Below are 14,384 nucleotides of genomic sequence, written 5' to 3'. Positions count from 1 at the left end.
AGTGCTATCAAATTTAATTTATTTGCAAGTGGAAAATTGCCAGGAAAGTCTAACACAGTCCCATTTGACTTCAAAAGAGAAAACTTCTAAAAAAAATGAGGGTACTGGTAAAAAGGAAGTTGAAAGGGAACATCAAGAAGGTCAAATCTCTCCAGACAGCTTGGGAGGTTATTCAAAATGACAATATTAGAAGCTCAGCTAGAATGTATACTGCAGGTTTGACTTGATGTTTTGACTTAGAGTCCTGTATTGAGCAGGATGTTGGACTCGATGGTCTTATAGGCCCCTTCCAACCCTACTATTCTATGATTCTATGGTTAGAAAAGGCATCACAAAGTCAAAGAGGTGAGCAGAATGGTATAACAAGCAGTGTTAAGGAAGTTATTAGAAAAAAGAAGGCTTCCTTCAGAAAATGGAAGTCTTGCCCAAACGAGAAATACAAAACGGAACACAAATGTGCATAAAACAATTATAAGCAAAATCCTGCAAAAAAGTATCATTAATATTAAGACCAACAATAGAAAATTGATTTAAATACATCAGAAGCAGGAAACTATTTAGGAAGGCAGTTGGACCACTGGATGACAATTGAGTTAAAGGAGTGCTAAAGGAGGATAAAAACATTGCAGAGAAGCTGAATGAATTCTTTGCATCTGTCTTCACTCCTGAAGATTTATAGCAGATACCTGTACCTGAACTGACATTTTCAGGAAGTGAGTCTGAGAAACTCAAACAAAGGAGACATGAAGTTCTAGTCCAGGGGTGGGCAACTTGTCACCTTCCAGATGTTTTGGTCTACATTTTGTGAATTGCCATGCTCCCATTATAGGCATTTTGTAGTGGCATCCACAACACATTCTCAAAATTTGAAATATGCCCATTGGCCCCCAATATTTGGAAATATCTGTTGTAAATCATTGCCAATCCCCCCCCCCCGCATTTTTGCCCTTCATCTTCCCTTTTCTGTACAACGAGTTCCTCTTCTGGAGCAGACATGTGTGGGTTCAAACTGTCTTGCTGTGTGCGCCCCCCCCCCCATCTCCAAGTGCATTTGCCTTGGTTTCTCCTTTCTGTGGTAGGGGTTGCTGGGTGCTGTGGATTCCAAAAACAGCTTTTCTGTGCTGCTCTGAGGATATTATTATAACCCATCCACCCAGGTTTGCAGGAGTAACCTTAAAGTTCATGTGTGCCTCACTTTTCCCTTTCTATGGTATAGATTGCTGGCTGCTGGGGAAAATACTGTTTTTCTGTGATTCCATGCAGATTTATTCCACACACACACACACACACAGAGCTCTGCAGGCATGTTATTCACTTCGATGTGCCTCAGCTTCCCCTTTTGCAATGGGCTGCTGCTGGGTTCAAAAGACTGCTTTCTTGCGTTCCTGCCTGCTGATGGTGTCCTGTCCACCTTGGCTCCACCTACGGTGACCCTGCCTGCTGCCTGCCCGCTAGCCCCAGTGGACACCAGCTGCCACTGATACACATGCAAGTGTATGTAGCCTGCCTAGGACCCCCCAACCTATAAAAGTATATTCCAGGTACCCTCCACCATAACTCAGGGAAGCAACACAGGGCCAGCCTTACCTTCTCTTTGTCCACCCGAAGGAAGGGCTTCACAGGAGCATACGTACTAGAAGAAGTAGAGGAGAGAGGATGAGATGCTACTCCACCACAGGGACCATGGGACACAGAAGGCCTTCTAAAAATCTCCGTCCCCCTGCCCCATTTCCCGGCTGCTTCTCTGCTATTTAAGTGAGGAGGGGCCTGAGATGCCAGGAGCCACAAGGATCAGCGTGTAGAAAGTTGGGGGGGGGCTGGAACAACCCACCATTGGACTGAAAAACACTGCAGCTTTGTGCACCCTGCAGGGAACATGATTCATTTCCATCCTTTCCTCCGAGATGACAGGACATAAAACCAACCAAAGCTTGGAATGGATAGCAAGGATCCTCGGATTTCGCTAACAAATTGTTTGGCGTTACTGTACTGTGCTTCCTCCAGGATCTAAGTCTTAAGGTAATTATTTTGCTTTGACTAAGAGACTCCAGGTGACCAGTGTATGGGAAACGAGGACAGGTGTGCAGCAGGCAGTAGCCAAGGGCAGCAGAGAAGGAGCGATGCAGGGCCTGCAGCCCCACTGCCACTCTTTTAGGTGGGGCAGGGGCAAGGACAAGAACAAAGTGGGCTCCTGCAGCCCAACCAGGCCTCCTCTGACAGCCGTGGGGGTGCACAGGAAAGAAGCTGCTTGGGAAGAAGGCTGCAGGGCAGCCTCTGAAACAGGGTTGCAACTAGTCAGGGGGTAGACAGCCAGCTGGCAGCCTCTTGTATCTTGAATAGCAGCTTGAGCTACAGCAGGGGTGCAGAACCTCTCTCCGCCCCAGGGCCACATTCAGTTTTGGAGGAGCAATTTGAAGCCGCACCCCAGTGGTGGGCGGGGCCAAAGCCAGGGAGGGCCCCCCAGACACCAGCCTATTTTAACGTCAAGTGCCTCCTGCCAGCAGTTCAGCCTTAGGAGAGGCACCCCCACTTTGCAGAAAACTGCACAAAACGGGGCATCAGTGGCTGGGGGGAGGGGGGCAGCAGGAAGGGGCATGGCCACCTGGGGAATCCAGGAGGGCTGGACTGGGACCCTGGTGGTCTGGATTTGGTCCATGGGCCTGAGGTTCAGCAGCCCTGATCTGAAGGAACAAAAAGGGGATCTTGAATGAATTCGCCAGTCCTCCACCCCCACCAGGCAGCCAGAGGAGCAGCCCTGGCAGCAGGGGAGGTAGAAATCCACAACACTGAGCCCGGCATGGTTTCCCCTGTGGGCCTCACGTAATAGTTCATCCGTGAGCTCAGGGCTGGCCAGCCGACCGGGAGCTGCTCGGTTCTGCAGATGATAATTGGGAGCCCAAAGTATTTGCCGGAGGGAGTCAAAGGCCCTCCCACTCTTCTGGCCGGGGCAGCTGGCACCTCAGGGTTTCCCTCTCACTAAGCAGAAACTCCCCAGGGTAGGTGGCAGTGCAGATTTCCACTTCGCTTTATGATTCTGTATCTAACATTAAAGGGATTAGTCTTCCTTCTACCTTGAAGGCGTGTGGTGCTTTTCCTCATGGCAAAACTGCAGGAAAACTGTCAACCATATTTTGAGTAAGATTTGGTAGGGCTGACTGGAGCCACCAGACGGCCATTGCCCAGCTATAGCTACCCCATGGAAAGGTCGGGGAAGGATGGGAGACAGAGTTGCAGACTCAGATCAGACGACGAAACGTCTGCTACACGAAGTGTCTGCTGGCCACTACCCATTTCTACCTCAGGGGATGTATAATTAATTAATTCATTCATATCCTACGTTCCACCCCAAAATGGTGCTCAAGTTGGCTAACAATAATAAGACCAAAATTAAAACAAAAAATTTAAACAATCATAAAAACAAATAAATTAAAAGCACACTTAAAAAACACAAGAATAACAGGAATAAACAGATGGTGTGCGTACAACCGGATCTGGCCCGTTGACAGGGCGCTGGCAATCCACAGCAGGTCCAGAGCTTTGAAGGGCACGAGGACAAAGCTGACGTTGGCCGGGAGATTCTTGGCACTTTCTGGGTACATGAAGTGATGGGTCGTCCTGCTCCCCACATCTGCCTCAAAGCCCACTGTGGGGGCCTGGTTCATTCTGCAGGGAAAGACGGAGGGAGGAAGAGGTGTTGACCATCTCTCGAGCATAACAACCGCTGAACTCCTCACCAGGACTGCCTCTCCTGACCAGGAGACTGCCCTTCTCCTGCCTCGCCAGCCCACCCTTCTGAGAGAGGCCTGGGCTAAAGGGGAGCCCTCCCTGCCTATGCTGCTGCTGTCTACATGCCACTTGCTCTGACTCTATGCACGCCACAGATGGGAGCGTGTGGCAGTCCAGAGGTGGCTGGGTGGTTTTCCACAGAGAGGCTCCCACACCCCTGCACTACACGTGCCCTTCCCAAGGCTCTTGCGGCTGGCGGGAGTATCAGCCTCCTCCAGCCTGCTCCCCTCTGGGAAGGCAGTCAGCGTCGGGCTCTCGCCCTAACTGTCTTCCAAAGCCTGAGCAGGTTCTACATCAGCCTCCTCCAAATTGGAATCTTCCCGGAAGGCCACAGGAGAGGGAGAGGCATGACAAGAGCATGTCCCAGTCTCCTGATCGGGGCAGATGCCAGCCACAAGCCACCAGGCAAGACATGTCCTCCAGCTGGTGCCTGAACATGTGCTGGAGCGCCCTTCTTCACTCAGCTTCTTATTGGCAGCTTCGAGGTCTCAGTCCAAACAACCTTTGATGTTCTTCTCTGGCCTTGCAGAAAGCAAAATTACAGCATGATAAACTGCACAACCTTTTTCCAAGACCAGCTTTTATCCAGCCTTCACAGCCTTGAGCTTAGAGGTGTTATAAGGGTGATTTGCCACATCTTCAGTCACCTGGTTTGGGAGATGACTGGAAAAGGCCTGTAGGATGCAAAACTGTACTTCAGGTGCTGATTCCTGTAGGAAGCCTTTGTGAAGAAGGGGGCAATCCAGTGCATGGCGTGGCACTTAGGCAGTAATGTCATCAGCACAAGTTCTGTACTGTGGATTCGTCAGGTCTTCAGAACACCAAATATGAGGGATTCCTTGCATTCTAGTCAGCAAATGACTCAGAGGACACGCGCGGCGAGGCAGCGGTTCTCGGGGCATCTCCTCCCGCCTCCGTACGGCGGATAAACCTTGCAAGAAGGCACCTCAAAACCGGAGGGCGCTCCCGTCTAGCAGAAAGGTCTCCGGCTAGAGAGGACACAACTTCGTGAGGCAAGGGCCCCGCCCTCACTGGAAGGACACTGCTGCATCTCCGGCTCAAAGACTGGTGTTATAAGGCCGCAACATCAAATGTACATAAGATGTGGGGTCGTCTTGCTCATGCATTGGGTTTTTTTAATGGATCGCCTTCTTCTTGTGGTCTCCGCAACACTCTTTAAAAGGCTATCTGCCTAGTTCAGGCCCAGGTTAGCAGTTTGCAGCTTCGTCAGGACACCAGTCGACAGTGTTATTTAACCCTTTCAGTACTGGATTGACACCCATGACTCCCCGTCCCCGGGCAGGGAAGGCTTTCTTCCCCGTGTGCGGAGAGGACAAGGGGCTGCTCCAGCTCACTTTGCCCCATGGTTTCTCTCTCAAGGTTAAGATCTTAGAGAGAAACCGCAGAGAGCTAGAGAATATTATTCTTGAGGGACAGACTACGTGTAGCAGGTCAGGGAAGCAAGGTGCTCCAGCCCTCCATAGCCGATGTGCAATGTAGAGAAAGGCAGCAGTGGAGCCAGCAGGAGTGGGGGTGGCTAGGGCACTGGCGGGCCGCCGAGGAGACCACCTGCACCGTAACAGGAAACGCTGGCGAGTAATCCAGTCTTCTGTTAACAAGGGAAGCTCTGAGCCCATGAAGCCTGGAGAACAATGACTACAAAGAATGTAGGGCAGATCCGAATGCGTATTTCCTGCCTCTCATCTGTTCTGGCCCTAAGTTGGCCTCACCCATTTCGATGGGACTCATTGATGCCTCGGGAGTTTGCTGAGGGGCGCAGCTTTTGAAGGGCAGCAGTGAGACCCATGTGCATTACAGCCTAGTCTGGTGTCTTTGCAGAGGCACTGGGAACTTCAGAAGCTGCACAGATATTATTTTATTTATTGTTAAAATAGGTTTAAACAGCAAATTCTACAGTAGTGGAAAAAAGATTCCACAGCTAAAGACCAATAAACATAATCAAAATGCCATTTGCTCTGGCTCTGTGTACGCCAGGGATGGGAACGTGTGGCCCTACAGATGTGGCTGGACTGCAGCTCCTATCGGCCTCAGTCAGTATAGCCAATGGTGAGGCACGATGCGGGTCGCACTCCCAACAACATTCCTCCATCCCTGCTCTATGCCGGGCTACTCCTGCACCCAAGCCATCCCAGGTGTATCTGGCCAATAGCAGCCCTGGGGAGGAGAAGGCGCCATGCCAAAAAAGCCCTCTCATTGGCAAACATGCTGGCACTAATGAGCATGACTAAAGGTTGGGGCCTCCACCCCAGGGAGAAAACCAGCTCAACTCAGACCTCCTTTTAAATTTTGCATGCAGCACCCAAGGGAAGGAACAAACTTTACACAGGTAATATTTGTGACCTGATCTCTCTTTTCCGTCTTCCTCTGTCTCTCTGTCTCTCTCTCATTCTCAGTCCTTCTCTTGTCACCCATGAATCCACAGGGAAAGCCATTTAAATCTATTTTCCCCAGCCTAACCTGAACCCACACATGTACATCTGGCTCCCAGCACCTTTCTTTCTCCTTATTAGGAAGGAACCTCTCTCCCACTAAAACACCTATATGCCCGATTTCTCTTTCTCCCCCTTTGCACCCAGGATCTCCCATAAACTTAACCAACTGGTGGCCAAGCTGGTCCACATTTTGCAATCTGCCAGAGAACATTGTTCACTGGGCAGATTAAAATATAACAAATCAATAAATGCAGCCACTTTTATATTTTTGCCAATAAATGTGCACTCATTTATTTTAATCTCTGGCTCCTGTCGCATGCCTAATTCTCCATTTTAGAGAAGGAGTCCCATGTTATGCTCTCTGCTGCTCGACCCCTACTAAGGTCTAGAAATCCAGGCTGAGGTGCGCCGTGACTCCGGGCTAAAGAATCCTGGACCTGTCGCTTGGCTGTGTGCACATGATAGACGCGTGTCCCACAGTCGCGTGCTGACAAGCTGCCGCCTTCTGCCTCTGGGTGGAGCGGCACAGTGCAGGCAACACAACGGCAGCCGCCCAATGGCGCCCAGGTGGAGAATCAGGCCATCGAGCGTTTGGCCCAATGCTGCAGCGCACGAGTGCTTGGCTCTCCTGTCTGCTTCCAATTAAGAGGCTAAGAAAATACTTTGGTGAACTGGTTCAGCCACTTTGTGCCTGTTCTGAACTGGTCCAGAATATCTGCTGACAAATTCATGCCACTCATTCATTCATTCATTTCATTCATTCATTTGTATTTCTATACTGCCCCATAACTGAAGCTCTCTGGGCCATTCACAAACATTAAAAAACACTAAAATACACTATATAAAGTATAAAGAACCATTCACCTAAGTACATAAAACAGGCAGCACACACAACAACATATATCTAAAACAATTTGAAACAATCAGGCAGAGACAATCACAGAGACTCCTTATATGCTGCCAAATGCCTGAAAGAAGAGGGCCGTTGTAGCCTGATGTCGAAAAGATGACAATGTTGGTGCCAGGCAGGCCTTGTCACGGAGACTGTGCCATACATGGGGGGCCACCACTGAGAAGGGCCTCTCCCTTGTTGCCACCCTCTGAGCCTCCCTTGGAGGAGGCTCCCAAGGAGCGCCTTGGATGCAGAGCATACTGTCCGGGTCAGTTCATGCCTGGACAGTACGCTCTGTCAGGTACTGTGGTCCTGGGCCGTGTAAGGCTTAATAGGTTAAAACCGGTACTCTGAATTGGGCTCGGAAGCATATAGGCAAGCAGTGCAAGCGGGCCAGAATTGGTCTTATATGTTTGGACCTTCTGGTCCCCATTATCAGTCTGGCTGCTGCATTTTGCACAAGCTGCAGCTTCTGAACCATCTTCAAAGGCAGCCCCACGTAGAGCACATGGCAGTTATTTAACTTGGAGCTTATCAGAGAATAGACAATCGAAGCCAGGTTATCCCTGTCCAGATAGGGGCGTAGCTGGGCCACCAGCCAAAGCTGGTAGACGGCACTCTGTGCTACTGAGGCCACCTGAGCCTCAAGTGACAAAGATGGCCCAAGGAGAACCCCCAAGCTATGAACCTGCTCCTTCAGGGGGAGTGCAACCCCATCCAGAACAGGTTGAGCTCCCTCCTTCCGGTCAGAAGAACCACCCACCAACAGCATCTCAGTCTTGTCTGGATTGAGCTTCAGTTTATTAGCCCTCATCCACTGTCGCAGCCAGGCACCGATTGAGCACATCCACAGCATCACCTGAAGAAGATGAAAAGGAGAAAGAGAGCTGCATGTCATCAGCAGACTGATGACAACACACTCCAAAACTCCGGATGACTGCACTCAACAGTTTCATATAAATGTTTAGATGTTGAATAACATGGGGGACAAAACCGAGCCCTGCAGAGCCTGTGGAGAATCCACAGGACCAAGCAATGTTCCCCAAGCACCACCTTCTGGAGCTGCCCATCCAAACAGGAGCAAAACCACTGCAACATAGTGCCTCCCACACCCAACTCAGACCATCGTCCCAGAAGGATACCATGGATGATGGTATCGAAAACTGCTGAGAGGTCCAGGAGAATCAACAAAGTCGCACTCCCCCTGTCTCTCTCCCGACATAGGTCACCATACAGGGTGACTAAGGCTGTTTCCATGCCAAAACCTGGCCTGCACGCCGACTGAAATGGATCTAGATGATCAGTCTCATCCAAGAGTGTCTGTAGCTGATTAGCAACCACCCGCTCAAGAACCTTGCCCAGGAAAGGAATATTTGCCACTGGCCAACAATTATTAAGATTTTCCAGGTCCAGGGAGGGTTTCTTCAGGAGTGGTCTCACCACCACCTCTTTGAGGTGGCCCAGGACCACTCCCTCTCACAAGGCATTTAGCGCCTCCCTGGCCCGGCCAGCTGTTCCTTCCCTGCCAGCTTTTATTAGCCAAGAGGAGCAAGGATCCAATACGAAAGTGGTTGCACGGACCTGTCCAAGCACCTTGTCAACGTCCTTGCTCTGTACCAACTGAAACTCATCCAAGAAAACTGGAGAAGGCTGTGCTCTGGGTACCTCACCTGATTCCCCTGCTGCAACACTGGAGTCTAAGTCCCGGTGGATGCAAGAGATTTTATCCTGGAAGTGCCTGGCAAATGTATTACAGTGGCCTCAGATGGGACTACAGCGTCCTTAGGGCCGGCATATGATAGTCCCCGGACAATCGAAAAGTTCTGCTGAGCGGCAGATAAAGGATTCAACAAAGGCAGCGAGGTGTTGTTTCTTTGCCGCCCTCACTGCCCCTGAATAAACCTTACCATGTTCTCCCGCATCCACTAGGAGTTCTTCTCCGGCTGCACTCGCGCCGTCCCCTATTTTGTGTCATCACTCCCGGTGCGAGCTCTACTCTGGAGAGGGTGCTCAGGAGCAATTGTGTCAATCGCCCGGGTCACTTCTGCATCCCACAGATCAGCCAGGGTTTCCACAGCAGCACCAGATGGAAAGCTCCCCGGAGCCCTCTGGAAGCCCTCTGTTCTATTAGCCTCTGGGAGCAGACCACCTTAATGGGGCCCCCACCCTCACAGAGGGAAAAGGCTGATGAGGGTCTGACGCTTTTCAGATTGCAACACAATGCCTGCGCAGCGGGCACAACAGACACATACGGAATCTTCCATGCGTGCAATGCTCAGACCGTAGCCGGCAGCACGGAAGCGCGAACACAGCCTGCTGGGGAACGACCTAAGTCCTCCCCCTGTGGACAGACAGTCCCTTGGCAGCGGAGGAAGAGCTGGGAGTCAATCTCCTTCCGTGGCAGGGACAGAAGTTGGCATGAGCGACAAAGCCAGCGTGCCTTGGTCTCACATCACCAAACTGCACTGCTGTGTGTGCTGGGCGCTGGCGTCCTCCAGTGCAAGAGCCTGCCCGATGGCGGGGGAACGCCACCCAGCGCACAGGGAGGGGCCCGCTGGCTGCTGCCCAAGGTCCGCCCCCTGCAGCCACGTACCTCATGATGAAGTCATGTCCATTGATTTCCCTGCCGTAGCCAGAGCCTTGCAAGTTGCCTGAGTTGCCCACCACAGCACAACGCCGGCACAGCTGGGATGCCCGGGAGCCATATGGATTCTCTCCCGGGATGATCTGGAACAGCTGGCTCAAGACTTCGTTGAGGTTGTGGGCCTTGAACTGGGGCTGCAGCATCTGTTGAAAAGGGGCAAGTCAGAGGGCAGGAGGGGGTCTCCCACCACAGGCATGCTACATACAGCCAGCTTTTTGTTGTCACTAGCCAGCCTTCCTCATCCTGCTGCTCTCCAAATGTGTTGGACTGCAACTGGCTGGGGAGACTGGGAGTTGTGGTCCAACACATCTGGAGGGCACCAGGTTGGGGGAGGGGGCTTTACAGGCATATAAGATATCATTTGCTCCTGGCAATGCAATATTATCAGATTAGTCAGCATTAACTGATATTTTTGCAAGGTAGCCAGTGCTGTTATTACTACGTCACTGAATTGTTTTGTGATGTTTTCTTTATGAATGTGCTGTTTTTGGTATTGCTCTTGTTATTTTGCCTGAAATGTGATTTGATGTAGCTGTGATTGTTGGAAGCCGCTCTGAGCTCAAGCAGACATATATTACATTAAAATGAAATCAAGTCTATTGAGAAGGCTGTCCTTGCCCAGGATCTGAGAAGCTTCACAACAGACAGCAGTGTGCAGAGCAGTGTTACGCTGGCGCTTCATGCAGCACATACATAAAGTGTCCAGATGCCACATGTGAATCTTGGAACACCACTTCCATGCTCCTGGGAATTCAAGGCACACTTGGTTTGCTGCAAGGACCACTGGTGTAAGACTGGCATTTCCTGCAGCAATTGTAGTGTGCAAAGCTGCCCTAAGGAAGCTCTCCTCATTGACCATGAGAAGGAAATCTGGAGAAGTACAACTGATGGGAAGGAAGGAAGGAAGGAAGGAAGGAAGGAAGGAAGGGCTGCGCGCATGTGTGCAAACAAAATGGGAGGAGCGGAAAAGACCCGAGAAAGGCTGCCTCTTCCGGCAGGGAAGCAGCAGGACTGGCTGAAGAACAGAACGCTGCAGCAGCTGACCCCATCCTAAGCCACGAAGCCAGGGCCAACCCTCATACCAGTGAGAGGACGGAATGCTGGGAAGCCGTTTACACCTGTCCGCCTCTCCCCAGATGAGACAAAGCAGAGAAGGGTGCCTTCCCATGGGTCCCCACCACCTAGGCCACACCACGGTGGCATGCTTGGCACACAGAAGGCCTGTGCCTCAGTCGCTGGGCAGCATCTCCACAGTAAAGGTCCCCAGGCAGCAGGACCAGGAAAGAGTCTTCTCTTCTGTGGGAACTTGGAGAGTGGCTGCTGGTTGGAGTGGGCCCGTTTCTCCGCAGGAGGTTCCCCCTCGGGGCCCCCACAGGGACCCACTCGATCGCTAGATCATCAGAGGAAGCCTTGCTGGTCAAGCCCAACCTACAGACCACCATCTGGTGGCAACCCAGACGTGGGCCTTCTCTGTGGGGACCCCCACTTGGCACAATGCCCCCCATGTGCTGGAAGCGCCAACTGTGGCATGTCTGAGGCGCCAGTCAGAGACTGGCCTTTTCACCCAGGCCTAGTGGTGCCACCCAGTTGGATGGTCAGTCCTCTGATTTTAATGCGTTAATGGAGGAAGTTTATCTTTTGGTTTTTTAACTGAGATGTTTTGTATTTACTGTTTAAGATGTTTTAACTGTGGTTGTTTTGTGTTTTAAATTTTTATGTTGCAAACTACTTCAAGATGTCTTTTTAGCTACAGTCAAGTGGACTACACATTGATTAAATAAACAAGTAAGTTCCATCTCCAGTGCAGCAAAGAAGGGGGCGCCAGCAGAAAGAGCCATTTACTCCCTGCTGTTGCAAGCAGCTTATTAACTGCCCCGGGCCAAGAAAATGGGCTCTAAAAAGCAAAACCAAATGTCTTCCTCCTTTCAATTCACTCTTGGAAGCACCCAATCCGCTGCGTCCATTTGACTGCCAGGGTGGGGATCCTCCCAGCAGCAACCCTGGGGGATGCCAGCGGTGGCACCAGAACTGGCCCTCAGCCATCCGCAGAAAGCAGCACAGGCAGCAGATGAGCCAACACTCCTGGGAAGGGCAGAGGAGGAGGGAGGGAGGGGAGTCAGAAACCAGCTGCATTTTCGTATCCCGGGCAGCCGTTACACAACAAACACCAGTCTGGCCTTTTAAGAGAGCTAGGAAGTCCAGCTCCTGCAGCAAAGCCAACTGCAGTGACTTAGCCAGAAACCTCCAGCCACGTCCACCAAGCAGACGGTGCTGCTGGGAATGACGCCATTCCTAGCAGAGGCTGGATTTTGTTGCAGCTTCCCAGGAAGCGACTCCCAAGCTGGGAGCATGGCTGGAAACGCCCGGCTCTGAAAAGCCACAAGCCTGGCCTCCCTGCTCCCCTTGGCTGAGGTGGAAGACTCCTGCAATGGAGGAATGCAAGCAGCCCAGGGCCTGGCAATGGGGGCACACTGCGTGGTTGCTGTATGACCCCGAAGCCCCTGCTCCAAGGCCAAGGCACAAGGAAGAGGGCAAGGCCTCACTGGCAGAAATTAAGGAAGAAGTGCGGGAAGAAGATTCCTGGTCTTAGCCAGGCACAAAAATGGGGCCTGGAAGGCAGTGCAGGGATTGGCATCAAATGCCCTTTGCACCGGACCCACATTAGAAAGCAGGCTGCAGAATTCTGAACCAGTAGGAGCTTCTGAACAGTTTTCAAGGGCCACCCCATGCAGAGTGCTTTGCAACAGTCTATCCTAGAGGTAGCAATTGGATGCAAGTTATGAAAGGCGGTCCTGGTCAGCTGCCACCTGAGCTTACAGGAACAAAGCCTGGTCTAAGAGGATTCTTAGGCTGCAAAGGTATGCACTGGTATAAAGAGGTGGTAGAAATTTTCAACTCTTCTTTATGTAAGGGTCCTGTTCCATCCTGCCTAAAAATGGCATTCGTTAGTCCTCTGTTGAAGAAGTCATCTCTGATCCCAGTGTTCTGAATAATTATCAGCCAGCATCAAGGTGAGGTGGCTGCCCAACTCCAAGAATTTCTAGATGAAACGTATTACCTGGACCCTTTCAGTCTGGTTTCAGACCTGGTTTGTCGCTGGAATTAGCCTTGATCACCCTACATTACCTTTATTGGGAGCCATACAAGAACAAAGTGTCCCTTTTGGTTCTGCTGGAACAGTTTTTGTCTTTTCTTCTGCTGCTGCTTTTAGCTTGTCAAAATGTGTTTGATATGACTGATTATTGTTTTTGTAAACTATTGGCCATGTGGGTGAAATGGAACGGCCTCCCTTCTGAAGCTGGGGGGTGGAGGCAGCTGCTTTCATGCTCTGGCTGGCTACCAACTTCCAAGGGCACTTGGGATCTGGCCACAGCTGGGAAGCGAATCCTGAGCCAGATGAAGTTTTGGACATACATTAGAGCAAGAGCAAGGCAATCTGGAAGTTCTTTTTCTAGCTACTGACTTACTCACAGCCTCCTCTAGCTCTGCTCACATCTCTAAGTATTCAAGGAGGATTCCCCCAATCAGCTGGACTGCCCCCCCACTACAAATGACCACCCGGAGTGCGGCTGGTGATGGGGGCCCTGGCATCAGCAAAGGGGCACCACCAAGGCTCAGGCTGCTTCCTGCATCCTGCCTGCTTGTTATTTTTAAAAGGATTTCATAGTCAGGAGGGCAGGTGGCTAGGTATGTACATGGTTACAGATGCTCATTTTATAATTTTTTACTTTAAACATTTACTCTCCCCTTCTACAACTAGATGGTGTTTATTCCCAAGTAGATGGGTTCCACATCAGGGCAGGAGAAGAAATTTCCACCTTTACTCCTGTAGCCATGGTGGTGCTATGATTTAAGGGAATTCAAAGTGCAAAATCACACATGCTCGGCTTTGTTGTAAATCAGGGTTGGCAAACAGGGCGTTGTTTGTTTTTTTGCTCTAATGTATCAGGAATGTAGAAGCAGTTGTGAAGCACAGAGAGGCAGTGCTGTGTGGGAGAAGGGGACTGTTAATGGTGTGCTTCACAACTGAATTAATGCATGAGCCATTTAAAGCCCCCATCGCCCACCCCTGTAAGGCCATTCAGTTCGGGTCCTAAAATGACCCAGCTGCCTCAATGCCCCCAGCACACACTTCAGGTTCTCTCTGTAAACAAAAGGGCTACAACACAGTTCAGAGCCTCGGAATTATCAATAACTGTTACAGTCCTATATATTCGCCCTTCCCCTGCCCTTTTTTCCCTTGTGTAGATGTTGCTGGGTGTGCGTGTGATTATATATAAAAGCAGATACACACACATGTGTGCATGTCATATGCAAGGAAGGACCATTTAGATTGTACATAATCATACAGATTTCATGGGTTACAATGTAGACCAACTGATCAATGAGTGTGTGCGCGCACGTGTGTGCAGGATTGGTTGGTTGATGTAATTTTTTTTGTAACTTTGCAATTCAGTAACATTTAAATAGTAAAAAAATAATTTGGATACAGTTTTGTTTCAGAGCAGTTTCTCCATCTCTGCACAAGAGGCTGAGTGAGAATACACCTTGTACACCCTTTCCTAAGGTGGAATGGCAGGATGAAAATGTTTTAACCAAACAAAAACAA

At 50.6% G+C, this 14,384-nt stretch overlaps 1 protein-coding gene across 2 annotated transcripts in view; it reads right to left on the bottom strand.

Moving 5' to 3' along the window:
- The window catches only part of ST3GAL2 (ST3 beta-galactoside alpha-2,3-sialyltransferase 2), a 70,171-nt gene that overhangs the window by 17,674 nt on the left and 38,113 nt on the right, over window positions 1-14,384 (bottom strand). For both annotated transcript variants that reach the window (XM_084812336.1, XM_084812337.1), the window contains exons 3-5: window positions 9,725-9,918; window positions 3,484-3,663; window positions 1,588-1,633 (exon numbers count right to left, since the gene is read on the bottom strand). In XM_084812336.1, coding sequence (XP_084668462.1) covers window positions 1,588-1,633; window positions 3,484-3,663; window positions 9,725-9,918 — 420 coding nt within the window. The remainder of the gene's footprint in view (window positions 1-1,587; window positions 1,634-3,483; window positions 3,664-9,724; window positions 9,919-14,384) is intronic.

This window comes from Heloderma suspectum, chromosome 8 (genome assembly GCF_057233095.1).
Source record: "Heloderma suspectum isolate Gila_16-S chromosome 8, 16-S_ref, whole genome shotgun sequence".
NCBI classification, from domain to species: Eukaryota; Metazoa; Chordata; class Lepidosauria; order Squamata; family Helodermatidae; genus Heloderma; species Heloderma suspectum.
The sequence above is the reverse complement of the archived record's forward strand: the minus strand, read 5'-3'. Positions and strand labels throughout refer to the sequence as shown.